This window comes from Eulemur rufifrons, chromosome 23 (assembly GCF_041146395.1).
Source record: "Eulemur rufifrons isolate Redbay chromosome 23, OSU_ERuf_1, whole genome shotgun sequence".
NCBI classification, from domain to species: Eukaryota; Metazoa; Chordata; class Mammalia; order Primates; family Lemuridae; genus Eulemur; species Eulemur rufifrons.
In genome coordinates, this window is record NC_091005.1 from 1,025,734 (window position 1) to 1,053,686 (window position 27,953).

The window sequence follows — 27,953 nt, forward strand, 5'->3', positions numbered from 1 at the left end:
TTTTTACATTTTTATTTATTTACTCTAGAGATGAGGTCTCTCTCTGTCCCCCAGGCTGGAGTGCAGTGGGGTCACCGCCGCTCACTGCAGCCTCCTACTCCTGGGCTCAAGCCCTCCTGCCCCAGCCTCCCAGAGTGCTGGGATGACAGGCGTGAGCCACCGCTCCCAGCCAGTAGCCTATTTCTTGTCAAACTTTCAACTTAAATTTATTTATGTCTCATGGGATCATGTTGTATTCGGTGGGTTATGTCCCATCTCTGTCAGTTATCTCGATGCTCAAGACCCAGGGCTGGGCAATGGAGCCCCTGCGAGCTGGCTGTGTGTCTTTCTGAGACACCCCACCATTCTTTGAGTGCCTCCTTCCTGGTGTAACAAGATGTTCAAGGCGCGTCTTGCCTCCTCCAGCCCTGAAATTGGCAGTTTCTCCAAGGAGCTCTGGTTCCTTTAGTGGGAAGTGGGATTTAGCAGCCAAACTCTGATGCTGGGTGTGCCCCCTGCTAGTGGAGTGGGACCGTCCCCAGCCCCTCTCAGTGATGGCTGGGGATGGATGTATACACACACATTGACACTGACACTTATTTCTGTGTATTTACTGAAAACCGTGAGTTTGTAGCGATACATCTGGCTTCAGTCTGTCGCCACAGGGCTCGTTCTGGTTGCCTCCTTTTGTGTGTTTGGGACGAGAAATCTGGTTTTCATTGCCTGCGGCATCTTGGCTTGTCTGATCAGTGCCCTGTCCGTGACCCATCTCCGCTGCCCCCAGCTCGGCCACACCTGGGCAGCCCCTTCCCCTTCCCAGGTGAGCAGCCTTTCCACTTTGCTCTGCTGCTTTGGTGGCTTTAGGGATGCGCTGAAAGGACAGCAGGAGGGATGATGAGCATCTTCTACACGGACTTACTCCAAGCAGCTGTCCTACCTGGTTGCACACAAAAGCTCACTTGACAATTACTGCATTGACAGAAAAGCTGCCTACTTAAAAAAAAAAAAAAAAAAAATCAAGTTTCTTGGAAGCTGCAGTGTTTTCTCCTTTAATCATCCCTGGAGCCATCAGTGACCCGCAGTCTGCCAAGAACGCACCACCAGTGCCCGTGGACGGGGGAGCCAGGCTGCCACTGGGGCCCTCGCCCTTCCTGCTGCCGTGGCCTTACCGGTTAACCTGCCTCTTCAGACGTAGCACGGTTTTTGCTTTCAACCATCAAACCTATTTGGAACAACTCGAAAGCAGAATAGTCTGTTCTGTTTACCCAGATGTTTAACATTTCTCTGCCTCTGAAAAATAAAATGCTCTTTAGTGGAATAAAATCGTGTGGAAAACGTTAGGTTCCTTTTAGTTAGAGGATACAGAGAGCTTTTAGTAGATAGCAAAGTAACCTACAGCTGGTGTGCAGGTGGCCGTGTGGTCTGGTTCACCCGCCCAGTGGTTGCAGAGTTAGGTGTGTGTGATACAGGACTGACACGGTCAGATAACTTGGCTTCTGGACTTTTTAATCCTCCAAAATCTCGATTAAATTGTATGTTGATTTGCATTTATTTATAGAGCTGTATCATGGTTGTACACCTCTGAGGGTACATGTGATATTTTGGTATGTGTGTGCAATGTATAGTGATCAAATCAGGATAATTGGTATTTTTATTTTGTTTTGGTTTTTTTTTTTTTTTTTTTTGAGACAGAGTCTCACTTTGTTGCCTGGGCTAGAGTGAGTGCCGTGGCATCAGTCTAGCTCACAGCAACCTCAAACTCTTGGGCTTAAGCGATCCTCCTGCCTCAGCCTCCCGAGTAGCTGGGACTACAGGCATGCGCCACCATGCCCGGCTAATTTTTTCTATATATATTTTAGTTGGCCAGATCATTTCTTTCTATTTTTTTAGTAGAGACGGGGTCTCACTCTTGCTCAGGCTGGTCTTGAATTCCTGACCTTGAGCGATCCACCCGCCTTGGCCTCCCAGAGTGCTAGGATTACAGGCATGAGCCACCACGCCCGGCCGGTATTTTTATTTTTTAATTTACAGCAGTATTCTAGGTAGGTGTGCTTTACACGGGAAATCTGACTTGGTTGTGTGGGTGGAATTGTAGGAGGGAGGCTGCCCGGCACGGGGGGCAGTCAGGAATTGAGTGTCCTTTCCCCGTCTTGTCTGGAGTCCTGTGACAAAGTCCCAGGCCCAGGTCATTTCAGAAGGGAAACTTGCCAGGCAATGTTCGTGGATCGTCTGAGCTTGTTCAGAGAGCAGAGCAGTGGCAGATTCGGCTCCTGCAAACTCAGGAATACGTCTCAGCAGCAGACGCCGCTCAGTGCTCACGTGACATCAGGCCTCCCGCGCTGGCGGTGCCTCAGAAATAAACCAGCTGAATTTCAGAGACACCAGAGCAGGGCCCTGTATTGTCCCCCAGTGCTGGGCGGGAGACCACGAGGCGGTCTCTTCATCTCTTAGGGCTTTTAGAGCTTCGTGCTTACCAGAGCTGTTTGCTGGTCTTGCTTGAGTTATCGTTCCCTTTGAACAAGCGAGGAAGCAGATACAAACCGGCTGTCGTTTGAGATGACGTGGCAGGTTACTGACGGAATGAGTATTCAGCCTCAGGTCTTGGGGGACCACATTTAGTCTTCTTCCATGTGTCTAAACTACCCCACTTCAGCACATGTGAGGTACCGCTGGTCGCAGGACTTTTTATGTACTTTAAGCAAAACCGTTGCTAATTAAACTAAGGTTTTTATTGCTTGTAATTCTATTGAAAGATTTATGTAGAGTTTTAAAATCATATTCTTGTACATGCATGTAAAGGAACATGTCAAAATAGGCCGGGTGCAGTGGCTCAGGCCTGTAATCCCAGCACTTTGGGAGGCCAGGGCAGGAGGATCCCTTGAGCCCAGGAGTTTGTGAGCCCAATCTGGGCAACACAGCCAGACCCTTCTCTACAGAAAAGAAAGAAATTAGCTGGGTGTGGTGGCGCCTATAGTCCCACTCTGGAGGCTGAGGCGGGAGGATCCCTTGAACCTAGGAGTTTGTGAGCCCAAGCTGGGCAACACAGCGAGACTCTTCTGTACAGAAAGTAAAGAAGTTAGCTGGGCGCGGTGGCGCCTGTAGTCCCACTCTGGAGTCTGAGGCGGGAGGATCGCTTGAGCCCAGGAATTTGAGGTTGTAGTGAGCTATGGTGACACTACTGCACTCCAGCCTGGGCGACAGAGTGACATCCTGTCTCACGGTTGAAAAAGAAGATACTCCTGCAGTGTATTCAGCGTCGGGCGTCCGCCTTTCCCACGCAGCAGGTCCTTGAGCGCACACGGTCGTGATTTCGGGGGTGTCTGCTTTGCACATGTGTCCTTGGCTCTTTGCTCTTACTTAGAGGGGCAGGACCCGGCCGGCAGCAGCTGTGAGATGCTGTCGGCATTGTGGCTTCAGAGGTGTTGAGACGTAAGAGGCAGAGGCCAGAAACCGCGTCTCTGATCGGCTGCTGCGGTGATTTGTGGCACTGACTGCAGGCAGGGCCCGATGTCCCAGTCGCCACTCTTGTCCCAGCCTTTTCCCGCCCTCTTTGTTCAGTTACTTTAGTGTATAGGTTTTTAAAGTTGGGTATTGATTCAATGAGAAAACATGGTAGTTTGATGCAGTTATATATAAGGCTGTGTGATCTAACTAGTGAGATTTGAGAAAAACTCCGTTGTGCACGTCGAGGAGAGGAGAAGGAACGTGCCTGGACGCGGCTGAGCCCAGCCCCGAGTCCCTCCAGTCCGGCCGGGTTCCTCCCCCCGGCCGTCCTGGGGGCTCTTGTGGCCGGGCACAGGTGCTGTCCTCGGAGCGTCTTCCTGGTGACTGCAGATGTCCTCGTCATCCCCTTTGGCTGTTCCCTCCCGTCATAGGATGGAGGGATATTTTGCCCCTCAGATTCGTGTGTTTGCCGGCTGCCTTCAGAAGGCAGAGGGGCTTCCCGCGAGGCAGCCAGAGGTCGCGAGTGCAGGGTTGGGGGCAGGCGGGGCCACTGTAGGCACAGGCTGAGCGGACTGTGAGTAAATGTTTGCATGCAGGTGGGTAGTCGCTTTGAAGTCGTGAAACCACGTTATAGAAATTTTGGGGAAAAATGACCCATAATCCCACCATCATACAAAATCATCTCTGTCATTTTTGGTCATTTATTTTTAGTGCTTTTCGCTTATTTACATCTTAAAACTATAGTCTTGTTTGATATATAATTTGTAAGTTTCTACTCAATGTTGTAAGCATTTGTCCTGTTGACTGTAGTGATGGTCTTCAGTGGCGCCAGGGTCGAAAGTGCACTGCCACCCCTCCCGCCCGGCCCCCAGCCGGCTGCCGCCCCCAAGTCGGCCGGGGTCCCTCCCGCGCCTCAGTCTGCGGAGCCCCCGGGAGGCCGCCCTGGCGAGGGGTGGCCGCGGCCGGGCGGGCCGTTCTGTAGCAGCCTCCGACGCATTTGGGGCCTGGAGTTTGAAATGCCTGTTTTATCTGAAAACAGCTGAATAACATTCATCTGCTTTTCACATTTTCCTGTCCAGATATGAGTCACTTCCTACTCTCAGACCAGATAGGGGTTTTTCTTTCTACTGTTTTTCATAAACCCCAGTATTACTCAGTCCTGGGACGTTTAGGTGCACGTGGACAGTCTGTGGCCGGGAAAGTGCTGGTTCCACGTTTCTGTGTTTACTGACAGTCGTGTGTTCTGCTCCGAAAAGTAAAAGATGCGGGTTAGAGTGATGTCATTGTGGGCAGGTCTTGAAAACGCTGCTCTGGAAAAACATGAAAGCGTCTAGTTGCTGACAGTCCGCGGAAGTCGGGCGGGAGCAGCGCGGGGTTTTCCTGAGTGAAGACAGGGAGGTGCAACCTCCAAACGCCACCGCGTGCGCTTTGTTTTGCCAGAAAGGAAATAAACATTCTTATTTTTCAGAATAATTCCTTCCTGTAAGGTGCTATTTTTAGGCTTAAAATACTCTAAACGGAGTGGATCCTGGTAGCCCCGAGGTGGGGCTGCCGGAGCAGAGCAGGCTCCCAGGGAGGTGCCTCTCCTGCTGGGCCCCTCCCTGCCCGCCGTGAGCGCAGAGCCACCTGTCTGGCTCTGTGTCCCTGTAGGTAGCAGGGTGTTAATGATCAATGGCGGATGAATGAGGCCTGTTGGGTCAGAGCAGGGATCAGCAAACTCGTCCTGCAAAGAGGCAGGTAGTGAACGTTTTTGCTTTGGGAGCTGTGCTGCTGTGTGGGACAGCAGGGCCCCAGGTGAGGGGCGTGGCCGTGCCTGCAGGGCCCCTGGCAGGCGGGGCAGCCTGGGCTAGAGCAGCGCTGCCCCAGGAGCACTCCCTGAGGACTGACTGGACTGTGCTGTGGCTGTGCCATCTCTCGTGGCAGCCACCAGCAGGTGTGGCTGCTGGACACTCTAAATGTGGTTATTTAGTGCAACTGGGGGTTTGAATGTCTAATTTGCATTAATTTGAATGTCAGTAGTCAGGTGGGCTGTGCAGAGCAGGCTGCTATTCTTGGGGAGGTTCATACATGTTAGGGAAAGAAAGAGTTCTGTGGCCAAAAGAATTGGGGAATCATCATTTAAAAAAAACAAAGATTTATTTATTACAGGACTTCTCAGAGCCTTTAATGTGCTAATGCACATCAACAGTGTATGAGAGGCCGGGTGCAGTGGCTCACGCCTGTAATCCCAGCACTCTGGGTGGCTGAGGCAGGAGGATCATTTGAGCACAGGAGTTCAAGACCAGCCTGAGCAAAAGTGAGATCTTGTGTCTACTGAAAGTAGAAAAATTAGCCGGGTGTCGTGGTGTGCTCCTGTAGTCCCAGCTACTCGGGAGGCTGACGTAGGAGGATCGCTTGAGCCCAGAAGTTTGAGGTTTCTGTGAGCTAGGCTGACGCCACGGCACTCTAGCCTGGGTGACAGAGCGAGACTCTGTCTCCAAAAAAAAAAAAAAAAAAGTCCATGGAAAGGGGTTTCTGAGTTTTTTTTTTTTTTTTACCCAAAAGCTTTCTGAGCATCCTTTTCACTGAGGGGTGGCCACCTGTGCGAGCAGGGGCGTTCCTCGGAGCAGACTTCGGACAACATGGGCTGTGCTGAGTGTTTCACGTTGGACAGAGTGAGGTTTATAGACACGCAGAAACCCCCTGGCGCACGGCCAGATGGCCGCGAGGACAGCGAGAGCAGCGGAGGGCGGGTGGCACGTTGGGAGCCTCCTGTCTGGGGACGGGCCCTTCCTGGCTGTGCGTGAGCGGTGGGGAGTGTGCTGTGCCTCTGGGGAGGGAGGTGAAGAGCTGGTCACACTGGGCGGGGGTGGGGGGGAAACGCCAGCCTGTGACCCAGCGGCAGGACACACACAGCCCATGTGGGCGGAGCTGGGAACTGCGTCCTGTCCGATGAGTGACTGCTGGATTTGGACGGATACCTGGGCTCGTTTAGAAGTAGCGCTGAAGGGCCAGGTGTGCCGGTCCCTGCCTGTTGTCCCATTGCTTTGGGAGGCTGAGGTGCTAGAATCGCTTGAGCCCAGGAGTTTGGAGGCTGCCAGACTCCACTGACAGGTGACACCACTGCACACCAGCCCGGGTGACAGAGGGAGACCCGTCTCAAAAAAATGAGAGAGAGAAATGGTGCTTGAAACTTGTTATCCTCTCATTTTTGAGAATGAAAAAATGCATCAGTGTATGTGGCGAGGGAGGGACGAGGACATCATGGCTCCAGGGCGGCTGGCACGGCTCCTCCTCCCCGTCCTCTGGTGCCTCTGAGGCCACCTGGCGCCCTGGGACCTCGGGCTCCCGCTCTGTGATCTGATCGCCCCTGTAGCTGTCGCTCGGGCCCCCTCCCTGGCCTGTCAGAGGAGGGTGGGAACACGTCCTGTCAACAGGGAGATACGCAGGACAGGCTCTGGGTGACCGTGCTCTCGCAGAAATACCGTCACGGTGGAAAATGCCGAGCGTTAGTTTGTCAGCAGTTCGAGCGGGTCGGTTGTGCCGGGAGGGTTCACAGGCAGCCCAGACGCTCGGCTGTGACGAGACCGGGGCTCGCCGGCCCCCGGGTGCACCGTGCTGGGCTCAGGCTCTGTGCCCCACTCTTCCTCCTCTGGATATGGTTTTATTTTTTGTCTGCACTTTCTGTTTTGCTTGTAAATTTGCCGTCCGTGTGCACGGGCTGCCTGCAGTCCCCTGCCGTCCCCCGCCGTCCCCCGCCGTCCCCCGCCGTCCCCCGCCGTCCCCCGCCGTCCCCCGCCGTCCCCTGCCGTCCAGGGTGCAGATGGGGCCCAGGCGCGACCAGGCGGCCCCCGGCATTGACAGCCTCCGTGTGAAACCGCTATAGTATCAACTGCAAAATAACCATGTGTGTACTGCAAGCTCTTAACTTCATTGTCATAATTTGTTCTTTTGTTTTTTGTTTTTTTTTACTTTTACAGTGAGTGTTGAAAAGATAGACCTGAAGGGATTGTCACACACAAAAAATGACAGAAATGTTGAATGTTCCTTTGAGGTAAGATGCTAAGTTTTTTTCCCCTCTCTCCTCTAAGGGGTAGGAAGAGAACATTGCCGTGAATAGGAACTTTATCTAAGTAGAAGCTGTGCCTCTTTGCGAAGCCGGGCACCGGTGCTGGAAGCGCCCGGGGTGGGCCGTCTGCGGGCCGGGGTTGCGGGCGGCCACCATGGCTGTCCTCCTGCCCGTGTGCGGCCTCTGCGGGGGGCAGGCCTGGCCCGGCAGCGTGGCAGCGTGGGTCTGTCTGTCGGCGGTGTGGCCAGGTGTGGCCAGGGACGGGAGGAGGTTGACAGCACGTGCCTCGGGGTCTGGAGAATGAGCCGAGATGCCACTTGAGCTGAGCCCAGAATCTGGGGTGTCGATTGTCTGTGACAACTAGGTAACCAAAGCTCCGTGGTCACACAGGGAAAGTTCTCTGAACTGACCTGCTCGGGTGCTGGTAGTTTTCACCAACGTTGGGTACAGTGAAGAGTCATGAAAATGGAGAGATACCGAGTGTGAGGGTTGGAGACCATCGCGGCAGTGGTCTAACCCGCACAGAGTCGTTTCTGTCGCACACGGGAGCACACGCACACGGGAGCACACGGGAGGCCGCGGGCTGCGCCCCCCCCCCACCCCCCCCGTCGTTGCTCGGACGCCCCAGGATGTGCCTTCGGGCTCCGGGTCCCTGGCTCTTCCTTCTGGGCAGCAAGATGCTGGGGGTCGAGGAGAAAGGTTACTCTTTTGTCTTTTTTTTAAGGAACATTCCTGAAGGCAGTCTCTAGCCTCGTGCACTTGTGTTTTGTTGGCCAGAATATAGTTTCTTGGTCCTGCTCAGCTGTGAGAGAGGCTGCCGGGGCCCCCCCCACCCCCGCCCCCCTTGTGGTCAGGCTGTCCCCGTCACCCGTTGGGCTCTGCTCGGCCAGGGGCGCTCTGGGTCCTGCCTGCTCCTAAAGGCTGCGCCCAGCGCTGTCGCCGTGTGCTGGGGACGGAAGCTCGGGTTCGTGCCTGGCAGGCAGGCCGTGTGCGGTTTACTGATGCATTGAACAGCGCAGCTGCGTCGGGGTAACTTTCGGTCCTTTTCCCACCTAAAGGATAAAAATCTTCATTTGACCTGGGAGACACTGAACTGTGGGAATGGGTTATTACGCTGCAGAGTGGTCTTTTCACGCTGTGGGGACGATACTGAGCTTAGGCCGTGGGGGCTGTTGAGGCCGGGGCGGGGGTGGGGTGGGGGGGTGGGGTGCAGCCCTGTGGGTGACCCGAGCCCGGCGGTGACCCTGGGAGCCCTGGGGCTTTGTTGTCTGCGCTCGGCCCCTTCCCTCTGGTCTGCGTTGCGCTGTCAGTCTCCTGACCGGGTCCCTGTCGGCCTCAGCAGGGCTGTTGACTTAGGAGAGTGTCCTGCCGGGAGCCGTGGCGGGAGGGGCCCACCCAGGCCTGGGCTTCGATTTGCTCCTAATCCTCGGACCAGTTATTTGCGGCAAGGAAGTCAAGGCCGCGCAGCGCGGGATGTGGTAACTTCGGACAGCGTGGCTGCCGATGGCTCTTCTGTAAAGACGGGAGCGCTGACAAGACACGCTTGGCCTCTCACGGCCTCTGCCTGGAGGCCAGAGTTCCGATGGGGCCAAGGAGGGAGGGGCAGCCACGAGGCAGACGTGGTCCCCCGAGCGCCCTGACACAAACAGAGCCGTGGGCCACGTGGACTGCGGTACCGTCGCTAGAGTAGACACTGCTTGGTGCACACGTCGGGGACCCCCGTCTAGTGTTAGGTGTTCAGTTTAAGACATTCTCTGCTCCAAGTGTGGACCCCGAGGTGTTTCAGGATTCGCAGAGAAAGCTGCCCTTGCCTGGAGCACCTACTCTCCGTAACGCAGCAGCTGACAGTGTCCCCGTGTTTGGGACGTGGATGACCCTCCACCCCCAGCGTCCAGCCCGTTCGCCTTTCAGGGCTTCATGCGCCCTCAGGAACTGGCAGCCCACAACACACGTGTAGCGTGGGGGTGTGAGTCAAGGCACAGAGGAAGGGTATAATTATTAATGTCAATGTCTGTTAAAAGTGTGTCTTTTTAGTTGCAAAACACACTGTTCACTGACACGGCTTAACTGTGTGCTCGTCTGGTCATTGTTGGTTTCTTGTGCCCTGATGCTCTTACGTGGCTGCTCGTAAGACACCGACGGCGTCACTGTTCATGGACCTCAGACTGGAGTCTCCTGTCCTGGAGGAGGAGTGAGACCCTCTGCCGGTTAGACGGCCTCGGGCACCCGCCGTGGCAGTCCCCAGCCAGCAGTCCCAGGACCGCAGCTGTGCAGAGAAGGTGACCCAAGGGGCAGCCTGAGAAAATGATTTCACATGTCTTTAAACGTACTTCCTCTCATCTTAAATGAAAACTCCCCCCTCCAAAAAAAAAATCCCAGTGGGATTTTTCTATTTTAGAAATCAACAAGTTGATTCTGAGAATTGTATGGAAAGAACTAGAGTAAAGCAATTTTGAAAAGAAGACAAAAGTTGTAAGACTCACGCTACTTGATTTCAAGGCTTACTCAGTACGGGGTCACGACCCTGCTGTCGCTAAAGGGGTTGTGGCACAGATGCATGGCACAAGCGCGTGGCACAGACGTGTGGCACAGAGGAGGGACTCTAGACTCAGGCTCAAATGCAGACGGTTGGTGGATGTCTGACAAAGGTGTGCGGCGGGTTCGGCAGTCCAGTGGGGCCCGTGGGCAGGTGAGGCAGAGGTGAGGGCCGGGCAGCCGGGACCCAGGGCACAGCCGGGTCCGGACCTGCCGTTGCAACTGAGAGTGAACCAGCCGCGGGCTCTGCCTGTCGCACGCGCTCTGTGACTGCCTCGGGCGGGAATGTCAGCTCCATCTGTAAGCGAGAGACTATCGGGAGCACACGACCTGGAATGGTTGTGCTTATTTGAGGTGCGCAGTTGTTGGAAAAGCAAGTTGTCTCTCTCAGCGTGGAGCGAGCTGTGCGAGCCGAGCCGAGCCGTGTCGTGGTGGGTTTCCTGTCTCCGTCGGGCGGCGCGTCCGTGCGATGCAGATGTGAAAGGACAGAGAGAAGAGTCATCCTTAGAAACAGGCGTACGAGTTGCAAAGAAGGAAGTTTTCTACGACATGTTTTACTTCAAAAAATGCAAGTTGTGGGCAGTGCTTTGGGTCAACCGTCTTAGTGACGAGGAAGTTTCCCCTTTGCTCAGAGACGCTGATGGTGTTGTGCGAGCCCCTCCCAGACTCCTTTTCAGTGTTGTGAGGTTTTACTGTTTCGGACGGGGATGCAGGTAGGTGCTTCTGTCCCAGGTACAGAGATTTTGGATGGCGAGGCCCAGGCTGGCGGCAGCTAGTTCAGAGAGGGCCAGCGTTGGCCGCGTCCCTGAGTCCTGGCGGGTGCTAGGAATTCAGAGATAAGGGAGAGAGGTCCCTTCCCTCATCAGCTTGTGTTTTGTGGGAGTCCGATGGCACAGACCGGTCAGTGGCTGCTCCGAGGTGTGGTGACGTGGGGGGGCGGGGGGGGGGGTTGGCTGGTCCAGCCTGGAGGCCGGCGGGGCAGAGGATGGGGGAGCAGAGGTGGTGCGGCATCTCCAGGCTCTCTTTGCTCTAAGTCAGCGTAAACGTAGTATTTTCTTTGTGCATAACAAAATACATTTGGTCATTTTATTTCCTGACTCGAAGTCCCCCGATGGCTCCTTCTAGATTAGAGAGTGCAGTGGGCATGCGGTGCAGACCCTCCTGCTCCGGCCCCCCTCTGTCTGTCGCGTGCCGTCCCCTCGTGCTGCCGTCCCCTCGTGCTGCTTACTTGCCTTCCGGAAGTCGACTCGCGCTCTTCTACACACAGAGACGTCCTTCGCTATGCGCGAGTGCCGCCCCGCCCCTGCCACTGAGTTAGCGCCTGTGGGGTGCACATTGGGGTGCACACTGTGGGGCCAGCGAAGACACGCCCCGCCCCCAGCCGATTCGCTCGGGGAGACAGGACATCAGACAGATGCTTGTGCCTGGCCTGGGACACACCAGGTGTCGTGGAACTTCCAGGGAGCTTCCCCGACCCTGCCCCTGGGTTCTTCCTGCCGGCCCCCTCCCAGGGGAGACAGTCTCTCTCTCTCTCTCTCTCTCTCTGCTGGTGCTCGCCACCCTGTCCTGCTGCCATGGCCGTGCGGTGTCCTGAGAGCGGGACTGGGCCCACTTTGTCCACGTATCTGCAGCACCTAACCTACCGTGGGCGCTCACTGTGGAATGAAGGGGCTTGTTTCTGGGAACTTGTTGGTTTTGCGTCTACAGTTGCGTAGACGCACCTGAGCAGGGGTCCCCTGGGAAAAGGTGAACACTGGCATACGCACGCACATTTTCTTTTAATTTACAAAGAAAAGAAATGTCTTAAAGTCATGGAGGCAACAAGCCCATTGTGGAGGGGCCACAGCTGGTGACAGGCTTCTTCCTGGCGGAGGCTCCGAAGAGCCCCGAGGCCCCCCAGGCTGTCCGCGGGCTGGAGGGCTGAGCGCGCAGGGATTTGGCAGTTGTCAGTGATTTTCCAGAACTTAGCAAGCTCTGGACCCCGTGCTTGAGTAATTTGGTGATACGCGATTCAGAGTGCATAGAACAAGGAGTTGAGCTTTAACGGACTTGCCTTACGAGACTCTTCTTTTCTAAGGAGTCGAGGCGTGTGCAGACGCCCCACGTACCAGACGCGCGAGGTGCTCGCTAAACCCGCGCCAGCGCTCAGCACCAGGGCATGTGTGCTGCGAATTCAGTATGTGGTGTCTGTTCTGAAGGTTTGTTTGTTTATTTGTTTTTAAGGTCTTGTGGTCTGATTCTTCAATAACATCAGTAACCAAATCTTCCTCTGAAGTGACTGAATTTATTTCAAAGGTAAGGTGATGAAGGGCTCATGTAACCGTGGAAAGAATCGCGTTCCCGGCGGTTGGTGACACTGGGGAGTGATTCCAACAGGCCACTGCCCTTGCAGCGTAGCAAGCTTGGGCCCCGGGCCACCTCCGAGAGGGTGCGCAGCAGTGAGCGTGATCCCATGATCCCGGGCGCCAGGCACAAGTGACTGACGGCCGCTCTGTCTGCTTTGTCACTCCTCCCCCTCCCCACCCCCTCAGGTTTCCTTGGCCCGGCGGGGGAGGGGCGCGCTTGGGTGGCTGCGCGGGCGGAGACGCACCTGGGTCCACCCTCGTCTGTGTTGCGCGTTGGTTCAGCAGGTGCCGTTTGAGCAAAGTCCCCTGCTGGACACAGAGCTCTCCGCCTGCGTGTGACTGTGCACGCACCTGCGTGTGCACCTGCGTGGTTCGCGGTTCCCTGGCCCGTGCTGCAGCAGGAGCCCCCGTCTTGGCCAGAGTGGTGCACGTCACGGTCACCGTTGCTGACGTGTCGGGTGTCTGGGGGAACGTTCCGCTGACGGCCCTGTCTCCATGGCCTGGACAGATGTTTGATGACACGGATCTCTCTGGCCTGTTAGGCCTTGGAGAACACGTGCCGCACCCCCAGGGTTGCACGCGCCACCTGGGAATTGCCCTTCCTCTCCCTGATGCTCAGGACACTCATTCCCTCTCCTCTGTGCCTGGCTTCCCGTTTTGTGAAAACAGCTTCCCCGGACCCCGCTAATGCCGACTGGAACTTTGACCTTCCTTGGTCTTCGGTCTGGGTGGCCACGCTGGCTGACCTTCACACTGCTTGGGCATCTGGTTTGTTGTCTTTCGTTAATTTTGGAGAATGCTTGTCCATTAGCTCTTCAAGTATTCCTTCTGCCCCGTTCTTTCCGCTGGGACTTGGCTGTGTGTGCCTCAGGCCCTGGCGCTGTCCCCGGCTCTTTGCTGTGTGTCTGGCTGTTCTCTCCTGCTCTCTGGGCAGCGTGGGTGATTCCTGTCCCCTGTCCTCCAGCCGGCACCCTTCCTCCCCTCACGCAGCCCGGGCTGCTGCCGCGCCGGGAGGATGTGCTGAACTCCCCATCTCTGGTACCAGGGGTCTTGTTTTGTTTTTGTTTTTTTCCCTAGTTTTTCCACCGGACGTGTCTTACAGTAGTTTCCGTCACTGCTAAAATCTCCCTTTTGTTTTCATGCATGGTGTCACCTTTTTAACTAGATCCTCGAATATGTTAACGATGGTTATTTTAAATAGTTGCTGTCTGGTAGTTCCAGCGTCCGGGTTGTTTCTGAGTCTGGATCTGACGATTGCTTTATCTCTGGACAGTAGCTTTTTCCCCCTGTATTTTTTTGTGTGTCTTGCAAATTGTGGTTGAGTGTTAGACACGGTGTCTGGAGGACTCCAGATGGAGGAAGAGCTGCTCGTGCCGGCGCAGGGACGCGCCTCTCAGGCCCTTAGAGGGATCCCCAGGCCAGTCTGGGCAGCCGTGCTGGCTCTGGGTGGTGTTGCCATGGTTACCCTCGGTGTGCCCCTCCAGTGAAGGGCTGCCACCCGAGCCTGGCCAGGGGTCTTCTCGGTGGTCTGGCTCCCTCTGAGCTCTCGGCAGTCCTGGACGCCTGTGGCACAGAGGGGTCTCCCTGTCCTCTCTCGCCCCCTCCCGGGAGTAGCCTGCTGGTGCTTGTGACCTGCTGCCGGCCCTGGGGGGCTCCAGCCTCCCAGTCCAGCCTCGTCCCGGGCAGGGCCCCCGAGCCTGGGCTGCCCCTGCGGAGGGACGTTGCCCCTGCTCCACCCCAGACACGGGGGTCTCCGCTTAGGCTCTGGGAGTTCTCGTCCCTCCCCCAGCGGCTGAGGGCTTTTGTCTCAGACTCAGAGCGGGGTCCAGGGGAACGCACAGGGCCTCTCGCCTGGTCCTCCGGCCACCACGCGTGGGGCCCTCTGTGCTCCTTCTGGGAAAGAGATGGGGGAGGAGGGCGGATGCGCTGGCCACGCGGCCCGTAGCGGTGTGCCCACCCGCGCCCGCCTCTTCTGACCCGCTGGTGTGGCGGCCACCTTGTCCTTGTGCTGTCGGCAGGACCGTTGCCATGTCCTGTTTGGAATTTGGTGCGTGTGGGGCTTGCGGGGAGCCAAGACGGCACGGGTCACGCCAGGCAGTGCGGGGGGAGTGACGCTCTGTGGCCATCTCCGTCCTTGGCGGGTGCGGAGCCCCACGTAGCTACTAGAGGGGCGGAAATGCCGCCACACCCGCCGGGGTCGCCATGGGTACCTGCTCAGGGTGTTCTCACGTTGAGGAATTGTGGGCTTTGATGCACATCCCAGGCGCCTTCTTCTCTTCCAGTTATCTCAGCTCTACCCTGAAGAGAACTGGGAGAAACTCATTCCGTGCTTGGCCGGCCCGGACTCGTTCTACGTGGAGCGAAACCACGTGGATCTGGAAGCCGGCCTGAGGTGAGGCTCCGTCCGGCCGCGTTGGCGGGGGCCCTGCCGACCGGGCCACCTGCAGCGGGCAGGGCCGGGCGGGCCCCCCGGGGCTGTCCTGCTCCCCCGAGGGCTCCTGAGGGCCGTGGCCACCTGGGTCTGGGTCGCTGCTTCACCTTTAGGGATTTTCATCAGTTACAGAGAGTTGGAAAGATCCCTATAACCTAAGGGTGATTTTAAAGGTAATAGGGAAGGAATTTCAAAGTACAAACCATCATTTAAGGTAATTTTGATAGTTTTTCATAGTAATATTGGATGACTGTTTCTGTTCTGTAGTGAAAATTAAGACTGTTTGAATTAGTGCCTACCAAGCAGTTTCTCAGAGGGCCCTTGGTGGTGTGGTGGTCCACGTGGCACACGAGGCCTGTAAGTGACGGACAGGGAGGGGGCCTTGCGCGAGCAAGATGGACCGTAGCAAGAATTGAGTTAGGCTGGGCCAGTGGCTCGTGCCTGTCATCCCGGCGCTCGGGAGGCTGAGGCAGGGGGATGGCTTGAGCCCAGGAGTTGGAGGTTGCTGTGAGCTATGGTGACGCCACGGCACTCTAGCCCGGGTGACAGAGCAAGACCCTGTCCTCCCCGCCCCCCCCCCCCAAATTGCATTAAATTCAAGCAGGAAGAATGTGAGGTTATGACACAGCTGTTTTTTTTTTTTTCTCTAATATATATTTCTTGGAATTGAAAATTACATTTTCTCCCCAGTGGGTTTTGACAATGCCATTTTAGTGCTGATGAAACCGCTCTGTTTGAGTTTCAGGTATTTGGCTTCATTACCTTCTCATGTATTAAAAAATGACCATGTTAAGAAGTTTTTCAGCACTTCATCTCCCACCCAACAGCTTCAAAGTCCAAGTGAGTTTACGAAATATGACTAAATTAAAAATATTTTTGTTGTCTGGAAATGTTTATGATAATTATTTTTTTAAATTTACAGGTCCTGGCAATCCCTCCCTTTCTAAAGTAGGTACCATGATGGGCGTGGCTGGAAGGTGAGAAATATTCTGTGTAACCAGCGCGTTCCGAGTAGGCTCTGTGTAAGGTTTACTTCCACCTGTCAATACCTCATTGTTCCTAGAGTAAAGCAACTTGCAAATCTAGCCTTGGACAGTGTTGAGAGGAGGAACTGGGTAGAGATAATCCAATTCAGGGCTTCCCAGACAGGGTTCTCCGAGCCGTGGGAATTGGAATTCCAGGGACACTCACTGCAAGTTCAAGTTCTGGGCGCTGCCCCAGACCTAGAAGCCGGAATGTCTGAGCAGCGTCACTTTCCTGAGCTCCCCGGACTCTCGCAAGCTCGATTTCGTGCTCCCGGGGTGTCAGAGGGGCTCTGTCAGCACCCGGCCCTCGGACGACAGCAGGGCTGCTCCGCTCCGAAGCCGGTCGCCTGTCTCTATGGACAGGTGACCGTGGAGGAGGCCGACAGGGACAAAACTGCTGTCACAGTGACACAAGCCCAGACAGCTCTGTGCGAGCACTAGTCGCGTGACAAGGTCGTGGCGGGTGCTGACTCGCGTGCCCCCGTGCCTGGTGCGTCGTGAATACGTCCGGGTCTGCCGTGGAAGGAGCACAGGCAGGGTGCGGAACGCTGTGGGTGCCTTGTAGGTTTTGTTTTTCTAAAAGTAATTTGAATATTAGAGATTTAGTAGTCAGTTTTAATTGTGATGTATCAATATCATCCTGTGATTTAGAAGTAACAGAAAAGGGCCGGCTCGGTGCTCACGGCTGTAATCCCAGCACTCTGGGAGGATCACTTGAGGCCAGGAATTTGAGACCAGCCTGAGCAAGGGCGAGACACCCCCCCCCCCCCCCCGCCTCATCTCTACAGAAAAATAGAAAAATTAGCCAAGCGTGGCAATGCACTCCTATAGTCCCCACTACTCAGGAGACTGTGGCAGGAGGATGGCTTGAGCCCAGGGGTTTGAGGTTGCTGTGAGCTACAATGACGACACTGCCCTCCAGCCCGGGCCACACAGTGAGAATCAGTCACCAAAAAAAAAGAAAGTGGCCGGGTGTGCCGCGGTAGCTCATGCCTGTCATCCTAGCCCTCTAGGAGGCTGAGGCATGAGGATGGCTTGAGATCAGAAGTTTGCGACCAGCCAGAGCAAGAGCAAGACCCCATCTCCACTAAAAATAGAAAAAATTAGCGGAGCAACTAAAAATACAAACAAAAACAAAAATTAGCTGGGTGTGGTGGCATACGCTGTACTCGCAGCTACTTGGGAGGCTGAGGCAGGAGGATCGCTTGAGCCCAGGACTTTGAGGTTGCTGTGAGCTAGGCTGATGCCACGGCACTCTAGCCTGGACTACAGAGCGAAACTCTGTCTCCAAAAAAAAAAAAAAAAAAAAAAAGTAATGTGTACACACGTGTGATGCACACATTAAGCCCACGCGTGTGCACGGGCGCACTCCCACAGAGATCTCAGCGGGAGGCAGGCGGCCGGCTCAGGCGGAGCCGTGGGAGGGAAGAGCCGCGGCGTGTCCAGAGCGTGCTGCGGGCCGGGCTGCGGGGGGCCGGCGCCTGAACACCTCACAGATGTGTGGTGGAGCCTGTGGTTTCTCTGTTCTCCGCCTGCCCCTGTCCCACAGGCCCGTGTGTGGCGTGGCCGGGATCCCGTCCTCGCAGAGCGGAGCCCAGCACCACGTGCAGCACGCGGCCGGCCCGGCCCCCGCCTTGCCCCACTGCTCCCACGCGGGCGGCGCGGGCGCGGCGCTGGCCTACCGGGCCCAGATGGACGCCGCGCCGGCCATCCTGATGCCCTCCAGCCTGCAGGCCCCGCAGACCCAGGAGCAGAACGGCATTTTGGATTGGCTTAGGAAACTGCGTCTGCACAAGTACTACCCCGTCTTTAAGCAGCTCACCATGGAGAAGGTACGTTTGTTTCCGAGCAAGCTGTGCAGAATTTTCTTGGTTGTTTGGTCAGGTAATCCATCTTCTGACCTCATCCCTAGAGGAATTGAGTTGGGTTCCAAAATATACGTGAAGCGGAAGGATAAGGGTGGGCGAGCCCCACGGCCTGGTCTTACGGGGGCGGTGGGCCGCCCGCAGCTGGAGCCGGACGGGGACAGGGTTGATCGTACACAGAAGCTTGTCTTTCGGGCCTCACAGTCTGGATGCTCTGTGTGCTGTGACGGACAGTCTGTCCCCGAGCCCTGCTGGGGACGGGAGTCGTGAACTCTGGTGCCAAAGCCCCGTGCTAAACGGGTTCATTGCAGCTTGTGCGTGTCCCGAGGCTCAGTGAGGCCCGTGTCACATGGACCCAAACACGCTGGTCCGCGTAAGTGACTCTCGGATGATCTGGCTGGGTTTCAAAGTCGTATCTAGAAGAACAGACGGATTTTGCATCTTCCAAGCAATCCTACTTAGAAATTGTTCTTCACAATGGCGAGTTTGATGAGGAATGTTTTTTCATTGCTAAGAAAATTCTGAAATTTAGGGTCTTGATGTCACTAATAAACTGAATTGAACCTGTAGGAGGCATTTGAACTCTGAGCACCCCCTGCTGGACAAAATGACTTTGTGGCTTTTATCTATGTAAAAATTTCATTCGTCCAAAAATCTATGGTTGAACCTAGAAATCAAGCTTTCACTACATACCTCTGTTTAGAGTTTATAAATCTTAAAAAGAGATTTTATGGCTGGGCACAGTGGCCCATGCCTGTAATCCCAGCACTTTGGGAGGCTGAGGTGGGAGATCACTTGAGTCCAGGAGTTCAAGACCAGCCTGGGCAACATAGCAAGACCCCACCTCTACAAAAAAATGCAAAAATTAGCTGGGGCCAGTGGTGACGCCTGTAGCTCCAGCTAGTCAGGAAGGAGGCTGAGGCAGGAGGATCACTTGAGTCCACAGGTGTGAGCCTGCAGTGAGTTAGGATTGTGCAACTGCACTCCAGCCTGGGCAACAGAGGGAGACCCTGTGTCCAAAACAAAAGGAAAAGAGAAGATTATACTAACCTTGATCGTAGTTTAAAACTTCTTATTCTAATGTGTGAGCTGAAATGGCTAAACACAGAATGATCTGAAAACGGGAGTATCATTGTGTGCTCAGTCCCGGCCTGGGGGTTAGTCAGTTCAGTTTGAGTGGCGTCTACTTTTCCGGATCACTTGCTGCCTGACAAATTTGCTGTCATCCCCAAAACATTGGTAGTTTTTTGAAAGAAGACCGTCCTCCCGTGTGCAGGGGGGACGTCTAAAGGGACCACGTTCTGCCAGGCGGTGGCAGGGGGGGTCTCACCGCGTGTCTGTAGCGCTGACGGTGACTCACGCAAGACGTTTTCTGCAGTCACCTGCCCACACCGCACGCACCTGTCGGGGCTGGGACAGCGCAGGGCAGGGGTTGCCCGGCTGCGTCACAGGGTGGGGGACGTCTCGGTGCCCCTCTGCACCCCGGGGTGCGCCGGAGGCAGACCTGCGGCGTGCCAGTCTGAACTGTCGATTCCGGACCGTTCAGCGAGTGACTGGTGGGCTCGTCCCTGGTCTCCACCGCCTGGTCCGGTCCATGCCTCCCGGACGTGGAGCAGAGGCTTTGAATTCCAGTCCGAGCTGTTTTCAGCGTCCGAATTGCTTCTCAGTAACTTGGCCATTTGTTTCTCCCACGCCAGTTTTTGAGCCTTACCGAGGAAGATCTGAATAAGTTTGAGTCCCTCACCATGGGAGCAAAGAAAAAGCTCAAGACTCAGCTGGAGCTGGAAAAGTGAGTGTGAAATCGCTTTGAAACCTGTATTTCTCTTCGTTTCTCGCGTGCTGCAGAGCGCGCTGAGACTCACAGTGTTGCTACGTATCGGGGATTGGGTTGCTTGTTACCGCTCATCCTGTCCTCAGTGATGCTTTTAACGTTCCACACACGTGGCTTTGGAGGGGCAGGCGATGCCCTGTGTCGTGAGCTTGGCAAATCCCTCTCCCACCCTGAGACGGTTTCATGGGCGCCGCCTGCGTGTGATGTGAGCGGTTTGGGAGCGGCGGGAGCCCGAGCGCTCACGTGTCCTGTGCTGCTCTGTTCGCAGGGAGAAGTCAGAGCGACGCTGCCTGAACCCCTCGGCCCCGGCCCTGGTCACCAGCAGTGGCGTGGCCCGCGTGCCCCCCACCAGCCACGTCGGACCCGTGCAGGCCGGGCGGGGCAGCCACGCTGCAGGTGGGGGAGCTCCCGCCCGGGCGAGCACTGTGGGCTTTGATGACAGTCAGACCTCGGGTCACATTCACTCGCCATTTACGGTTTTACTCTTTAGACTTACTTTTGTTTATTTTAACTTTCACAGTCTCTGCTGTAGGCAAATAGGTGGGACGGGGGGTTGGAGCTGGTCTCTCGTCTGAAGCGGTTTGGGCAGAATGGTCAGGTCTGGAAGCCGCCGGGTGAGAGCGCGCTAGGGGGCGAGCGGACGCGGGAGGAGACTCTCTCCCCGGGACTGGTGCTCAGGGTCACGCCGAGGTCAGCGCCCGCCTACCAGGGGCAGCTGGTTCTCCATCGACCCCTGCTCTCGGGGACTCGAGGTCCCCGTGCTCTTTTATCCACACCGCATTTTCCTTCCTCCTCCCTCTCCTCTGGGGAAGGGCCGGGACGCGGTGACGGTGGCTCTGCTCTCTCAGGGCCTTTATGACAGAAACCCGGGAGGAACAGGGAGAAAGCCCGCCCCTGTCATCCTCAGTCACTGGTCCACAGAGACGTCACTCGGCCGGCCTCGTAAACCGGGGGTGTCTGTCCGTGTCTGTGGGCGAGTTGCGTGTGCGACAGGGATTACAAGGGCACGTGTTCAGGGAATCTTCGTGTTCCCTGGCGTCGGGTGGGCAGGGCTGTCGCAGGGCTCGCAGCGCCCCTCTGAGCCTCTGCCTCCTCCCCGCTGTGCATCCCGGGCGGTCGGCTGTCTCCGGAGACGCTTGGAGCCCCGTCTGGCCCCGGACGTAGCGCCTGGTTCCCCAGGGCTGAGGGTGCAGTTGCTGCGCACGGGGCGGGTGGCGGCCGAGCCGGGGGACACTGGCCAACGGCCCCTCGCCTGTCCCTTCTCCGCAGAGCTGCGGGTGGAAGTGGAGCAGCCCCCTCACCAGCTACCCCGGGAAGGCAGCTCCTCGGAGTACTCCAGCTCCTCCTCCAGCCCCATGGGGGTGCAGGCCCGCGAGGAGAGCTCCGACAGCGCCGAGGAGAACGACAGACGTAAGGGCGCCGGCGTGGCGCGTGGTGCTGGCCCGGCCCGGGTGTGAGACGGTGCTGACCGCTCTGTTTCCGCCTCTAGGTGTGGAGATTCACCTGGAGGGGCCCGACAAGGAGAAGCCCGTGATGCTGCTGAACCACTTCACGCCGAGCTCCGCCCGGCCCACGGCCCAGGTCCTGCCTGTGCAGAACGAGGCCGGCTCCGCCCCGGCGGGCCACCACCCGCTGCCCCCGCAGATGCTGAGCGCAGCCTCGCACGTCGCACCCATCCGAATGCTGAATTCCGTGCACAAGGCGGAAAGAGGAAGCGCGGACATGAAGCTGCTCTCGTCCTCGATGCACTCGCTCTTGTCTCTGGAGGACAGGAGCAAGGGGTCTGGGCCGCGGAGCGGCGTGAAGGTGGACAAGAGCTTTGGCGGTGCCATGGTGGACGCGCTGCCCCCGCCTGCGCCCCACCAGCCCGTGCAGGTGCTCTCCGGGCTCTCGGACAGCAGTTCCATGTCACCCACGGTCTCCTTTGGTCCCCGGGCCAAAGTCGTGCACGCGTCCACGCTGGACAGGGTACTGAAGTCGGCGCAGCAGCCGGCCCTGGTGGTGGAGACCAGCACGGCCGCCCCGGGGACACCCAGCACGGTCCTCCACGCGGCCCGGCCGCCCATCAAGCTACTGCTGTCGTCGTCTGTCCCCACCGAGTCTGCCATCGCCGGGCAGACGTCCTGTCCGAGCAACGTGCAGATCAGCGTGCCCCCGGCAATAATCAACCCCCGGACTGCGCTGTACACAGCCAACACCAAAGTTGCCTTCTCCGCCATGAGCATGCCAGTGGGCCCCCTGCAGGGCGGCTTCTGCGCCAACAGCAACACTGCCTCTCCCAGCAGCCACCCCGCCACGTCCTTCGCAAACATGGCCTCGCTGCCCAGCTGCCCGGCCCCCAGCTCCAGCCCCGCCCTGTCCTCCGTCCCCGACAGCAGCTTCTACAGCAGCAGTGGTGGCGGCAGCTCCACGGGGAACATTCCTGCCTCGAACCCCAACCACCACCACCACCACCACCATCAGCAGCCCCCCGCGCCCCCGCAGCCCGCGCCGCCCCCGCCCGGCTGCATCGTGTGCACGTCCTGCGGCTGCAGCGGCAGCTGCGGCTCCGGCGGCCTGACCGTCAGCTACGCCAACTACTTCCAGCACCCGTTCTCCGGGCCGTCCATGTTCCCCATCTCCTTCCTGTCCTTCAACCCCAGCTACGTCAGCGCCCAGCAGTACGGCGGCGGCTCCACCTTCCCGGTCGTGCACGCGCCCTACAGCGGCAGCGGGACCCCGGAGCCCGTCCTGGGCGGGCAGTCCACGTTCGCGGTGCCACCCATGCCGAACTTCATGGCGGGGACGGCGGGGGTGTACCAGACCCAAGGCTTGGTGGGCAGTAGCAATGGCTCCAGTCACAAAAAGAGTGGGAATCTGTCTTGTTACAACTGCGGGGCCACCGGTCACCGCGCTCAGGACTGCAAACAGCCGTCCATGGACTTCAACCGGCAAGGTAAACGCTCGCGGCGGCCGGGTCCGGTGGGCCCTGCCTTGCAGGCACCGCGCCCAGCGAGGCTCCCACGGGAGAAGCACACACAAACGCTTGGCTTTAACGAAAATAATAGTATGCTTTTTTCTTTTTAAAGCAATTAATTGTTTTCCGAATACTCTGAAACAGCGTGGAAATCTTACAGACGGGCTGTGAAGTCCCTAGAAGGGTTACTGTGGGTCTGAGACTGTCCTTACGGTTTCAGACGACTCGTTGTTCTGGAAGGCGCGTGGCCGGCGTGCGCAGAGCCCAGGCTCTGCCTGGTCCTGCCGTGTGCCCAGAGCAGCAGGTGTGAGGGGTTCAGTGCCAGCCCCGGGCCACGGCGGGCGCTCAGGCTGGGCACGTCCGTCCAGGGCCTCCGGGGTGGGGCTCGGGGACCCTCTGCCGCCCACCCCGTGTCACACACGCTGCACGTGCGTCTTTTCCCTGCTCTCCTTGTTTATTTCCGTCCACTCTGTTTTGACTCCTCCAGCCGCATTCAAGTGCGCGTCTGCTGTGCTTTTCACAGTAGCTCAGTCTTGCTGTTTGTTCTGGAAAGATTAAACGGGGGTTGAGGCCGGGCGCGGTGGCTCACGCCTGTAATCCTAGCACTCTGGGAGGCCGAGGCGGGTGGATCGCTCAAGGTCAGGAGTTCGAGACCAGCCTGAGCAAGAGTGAGACCCCGTCTCTACTAAAAATAGAAAGAAATTATCTGGCCAACTAAAATATATATAGAAAAAATTAGCCGGGCATGGTGGCGCATGCCTGTAGTCCCAGCTACTCGGGAGGCTGAGGCAGGAGGATCGCTTGAGCCCAGGAGTCTGAGGTTGCTGTGAGCGAGGCTGACGCCACGGCACTCACTCTAGCCAGGGCAACAAAGCGACACTCTGTCTCAAAAAAAAAAAATAAAAAAAAATAAACGGGGGTTGAGAAGGCTGGCCCTGACGCCGACTGTTCCCCGTGCAGCCGGGGATCTCCGGGGACCTCCCTTAACTTCCGAGGGTCTCCGCAGATCTGTGCCCCCCAGGCCTGCCCATCCCCCCCGCCCGCCCCCGAGAGTTTGTAGGGACACACACTGTCTGCCTCAGTAGGTCTGATTGTGGGGGGGTGATGGTCTGTGTCTCCGGGGGCCCCTCCCTTCAGAGAGTGGTTGCACTAAGGCTCAGGGTGCCGGCCAGGCCCTGCCCTCACCCCTGGGGGCAGGGGTGCCCAGTGCCTGCGTCTGACTCCCAGACAGAGACTCCTGCGGAAGAAAGAAACGGACTGGTAACTTCCCTCGAGGCCGTCTGTCCCTGTCCGATTTTATAAACTTACAAAATAACGTCCGGTGGGGGGAGGGGAAGGAGGTGGGCGTGGCTAGACCAGGTGGTCTAGGTTTCCGGTACCAGAATCCTGACTCTGGAACGAACTGGGCAGATTGGTGGCTTGTGGTGGCGACTCTACAGCGAATCACATTGGATCTCTTTTTCCCCTCCTCTCTAGGTACTTTTAGGTTGAAATACGCCCCCCCAGCAGAAGGTCTGGACTCCACAGATTGATAATTTTCTCTGGCAGCAGAACATTATTAAGCCATGGAGACATAAGGAAAATTAAACACAAAACTGAGAAGTCTAGTTGCTGTTGAGCTTAATATTTTTAATCCAAAGGTGCTTTACTTTCCTAGACTGGATAGAAAACCTAGCATAGAAGTACATCAAACTCGATTTTATTGCCAAAACCCTAGACTGGCGCTTGATGTCAGGACGTGGCCCAGCGGCATCTCCATGGTGTGGAACCGGCCGGCTACGCTTTTGGCCGAGAGGCAGAGACCGCACGTCTCCCGAAGAGCATCGCTGTCGTTGGTCCTTCTAGGCTCACACGTAATTCCAGGGCAGCTACGTGGTCTGAACCGAGAACCGAAGGTCGGGGTTCCCCAGGTGGGGTTCCACCCGTCGGACTCCTGACACCCCTGGGTTAGGGAAAACGTCGACTTTGTTTTGTTTTGTTTTTTTCCTAAAGTGATTAGGCACTAATCTCTGGGATTTTCAAGGACTGCGCTACAGAAGAATGTAACCCGATGTAAATCTCTGCAGCTCTGGGAGACGCCTCCCCGGAGACCAGTCAGTGCAAGAGCCCCAGCTCATCCACACAGAGTCGGCACCAGCAGGCCACTCGGCTTAGGACACACAGAGATTTTAGCACTTCCCTCCCTCCTGCAAACACGTAATAGCGGTTCCAGGTTTTTAATTTTTTTCTGCAAATAAATTAAAACTACATTATTAGGTAGAAACAGTTTACTCGCAACAACTTAATTTCTTAAGGGTCCAAGTCCCAGAGAATCCGTAGTCGTCCAAGCTTTGAGAACACCTTCCTTCCCGGCCGTTCAGTGTCTTCGAGCCCTGATACCTTCCACCAAGAACGAACTCTCGCAGGGACAGGGTGACAGCGCGGCTGTGTGACTTGGCTGTGAGGGATGCCGCACAACCTTGGCGGAGCGTGCGAGTCGCTTTGGGTCACATGCGCTCGCCAAGAGCCCCCAGCCCCGAGGCTCACTGCTAATGGATTCGCACCTGAGACAGACATTTCGGCAGGAACACAGTCTTCTCACTCACGAGCAAAAGATTGGGGGTTTCTCCTGTCGCTTCTTTTGTATTAGGCTGTGTACTGACAGTCAGTTCCGTTAAAAATTACCTGGGAATCTTCCGTGGAAAGTGGTAGGACTCTGAAGAGGCCACACACAGGAGACAGAGCTACGAGATCTGTGCAAGTCTGGTTTTTGTAAGGTAGGAAACAAAAGTCTTCACTGTCGGTCTCTAAATTTCAGCCACTGAAATGAAAGCATTTTCATCTGAAATTTAGGGACTTGCATCTTCAAGGTTAAAGGGAATTTTCTGCTCAAGTAATATTATTTAAAATGCTAAAGCCTTCAATATTAAAGTACCGATTGGTAAGGTCTTGCCAGGGACTTTCCAGTTGAATATTCACTTTTTAAAAAAAATTACAATATTCAGACCATTCTTAAAATGGGACAATCAGCCTCATGGAAAATTGGTATCAATCAAAAGAATGCCGTAGAATGTGAGGCCTTGCGAGGGAGGCCGCAGACCTCGAGGTCAGTTTCCTGACGTCATGGAAACAAACGAGAGAGTTGTTACGTTTTCTTACGGAAGGCTTTTTAGTAGTTTCTAGTTCTGTTTCAGTAGAGTTTTATTTCTATGCAATGCAGAACTGACCTCTGTCCTCTCCATTCCTGGTACACAGTATTGCAGTGCTGAAATAGTGGTGACGCGTGACACAGCGGCTGTTGAGGGGAACGTTACATTGATCTCTCGAATCATAAACACTACGAAATGTCAAAACCATGAGAACGACACAACTTTGCCTTAAAGAGTACTAGACTGGACCTTATCATATTGTGTTAGAGGAAGACTTAAGAGTGTTCATTGATGTTTACGATTTTAATATTTCTGAGGCTATTACGGTGGCCTGCGTATGTGCTGAAAGCCAAACTTTTAAATTTTTTGGTTTTTTTTTTTTAAACAAAGAAGTATTTTAAATAAATCCTATCTCAACACAGTGAAATTGTTGAAAACTGTCTCATAACAAAAGTAAAAATCATTTAAGATTTTTGGTTTAGTGTCAGTACAGGGGAATGAAAGTTTCTCTTGTTACCCTTCTGATAAATATTCGAGGTTAACCTTAACTATGACAAAAAGTTAGGACAGAAACTTCGGTGTGCAGTACGACACTCAGAGTCGAGGCAGAGGAGTTCTGACGTTGTGTGGCTGTATGTGGCCTTCAGAGGTCGCTGACGGTGTGTGTACGGTGTGACGCCTCCCTCTTCCCGGCGGCCGTTGGAAGTCGAGAATCGCGAGACCCGCGTGAGTTACACAGTGCAGAGACGCAGCCGCCGGTCCGCGAGACTCCTCCTATGGGGGCCTCACACCCGGACTCGAGAGTCTTTGCTAGCGGTCTCATCTCTGATGAATTTCTCTCCAGAAGCAGCCACGGTCGGGGAGCCCGAAGAGCATTTTGCATTTCGCCAGGTAAACGCACAGCACACGCTGGCCCTTTCCGGAACTGCGTCGTTTCCCTGAGCTCGCGGTCTCGGTTTCAGAATGCCGTAGCGACCAGGTAGGTGTGGCACCAGCCACGTGGCTCTGTGTGGTCTGTCGGGTATGGAAGTTTCTAGCGCCGTTTTCTCACGTCCCAGAACGGGGAGAGTGGAATGCGGAGATGGAGGGAGAAACAATGTTGGGATAAAACAACTATTTAATCTTTATTTTTTAAACAAAACAATTTTTTGCCTTATTTTCTAATTTTTATTTCATGGTGACTTTGACAGTTGGTATTTGACATTGGAACTCCTGATGGCTAAAGAGCACTGAGGAGGTGGGAGCTAGCACTTGGATAAAAGTAAAGACGTTGTCTTGAACACGTATAGTTTATTGGGTATTAAAAAAACCAGCATCATCTGTCATCTCCAAACGATTACAGGAGTCAGCTTGTTAATACAGTAGTTAGTAGGTTCTGTATTTTAATTCAGTATTTAGAATTCTAGTCCTTTGTTGCCAGAAGTCAGTATGGTTAGTTTGTACTACACACTCTGCCCTGGGGCGCCGTGGCTGTGACTTTGCCGGGACCCCCCAGCTGTCCTGTGGTTCGCACCTGAGCGCAGGCTGGCCGAGGCCCCCCCAGCCCACTCTGCGCACTGCTCGTGGGCGCCTGCTGGGTGGGACTGGGCCGCTCCCTCCTCCGTCCCTGTCGTGTCCGTCACCCTCCCTGCTTCCTCGTGTCTCACGCCTCGCTTGCTTTCCGTCCTGGTCACGACGGAGGTCCTCACGTTGTGAGGGACGCTGCCTCCCTGCTCGCCTCGACCCCCACCCCAGACCGGGGTCCTGAGCAGCCTGAGCGGAGTCGGCTGTCCTTGCCAAAGTGCAGGTGACTCCCAAAGAACGAGTCAGGTGACATTTAAAGCCATGGGTTCTGAAGAGGCTGAATTGTTGCAAAGTCCCAAGGGTCTGAATGAAAGTGATCCTCCTTAATCAACACTCGCAATATTCTAGAAACCATATACTGTGCTGGTTGAGGCCAAAGGTCAAGGTTGCTGCACTGTTCACCAGGGCAGGGGAGGAGCGGCCCTCAGTCCCCGCTCCGGCCGCACGTGTGTCCCAACAGCCCTCCGCACACGTGTCAGTCCTCGCGTGCACAAAAGATGAGGCTTTGGTACCGAATCTGAGACCTTGTGTACTCTGCCCAGCTTCTATTCGGACACAATTTCTTTTTAGGAATGAAGGAAAATTCTCCCATTTTTGAGCCATTCTTTTGTCAATTCTACAAAATTGCATGTAACTTTATAAATATTTTTAAAAGATATAGTTTTGTAAATATTTAATATTCCGCTAATTTGATTTTGAATTGTAAATGTCAAGTATTCTGTTTTTGGGGTTTTTATGTTTTATTATACTTTGTTAAAAAGGAAAAATTGTACATTTTTAGAATGTTTTTATGAGTAAATTTA

At 55.6% G+C, this 27,953-nt stretch overlaps 1 protein-coding gene across 6 annotated transcripts in view; it reads left to right on the forward strand.

Moving 5' to 3' along the window:
* Positions 1 to 27,857, forward strand: part of ZCCHC14 (zinc finger CCHC-type containing 14) — a 61,891-nt gene extending 34,034 nt beyond the window's left edge. The window contains exons 3-14 of one of the 6 annotated variants that reach the window (XR_011231297.1): positions 7,383 to 7,456; positions 12,230 to 12,301; positions 14,634 to 14,743; positions 15,522 to 15,622; positions 15,705 to 15,759; positions 17,357 to 17,639; positions 19,370 to 19,461; positions 19,772 to 19,899; positions 20,773 to 20,913; positions 20,993 to 22,438; positions 23,936 to 25,215; positions 25,694 to 27,857. Coding sequence is in view for 5 of the 6 variants with exons in the window: in XM_069456514.1 (XP_069312615.1) it covers positions 7,383 to 7,456; positions 12,230 to 12,301; positions 14,634 to 14,743; positions 15,522 to 15,622; positions 15,705 to 15,759; positions 17,357 to 17,639; positions 19,370 to 19,461; positions 19,772 to 19,899; positions 20,773 to 20,913; positions 20,993 to 22,569 (2,633 nt within the window). In the remaining variant the exon portion in view is untranslated. Of the gene's footprint in view, positions 1 to 7,382; positions 7,457 to 12,229; positions 12,302 to 14,633; positions 14,744 to 15,521; positions 15,623 to 15,704; positions 15,760 to 17,356; positions 17,640 to 19,369; positions 19,462 to 19,771; positions 19,900 to 20,772; positions 20,914 to 20,992; positions 23,133 to 23,935 lie in introns of those variants that run through there. The other 5 variants (XM_069456517.1, XM_069456519.1, XM_069456514.1 and 2 more) reach the window with 5 other exon arrangements.
* The last annotated feature ends 96 nt before the right edge of the window (positions 27,858 to 27,953 follow it).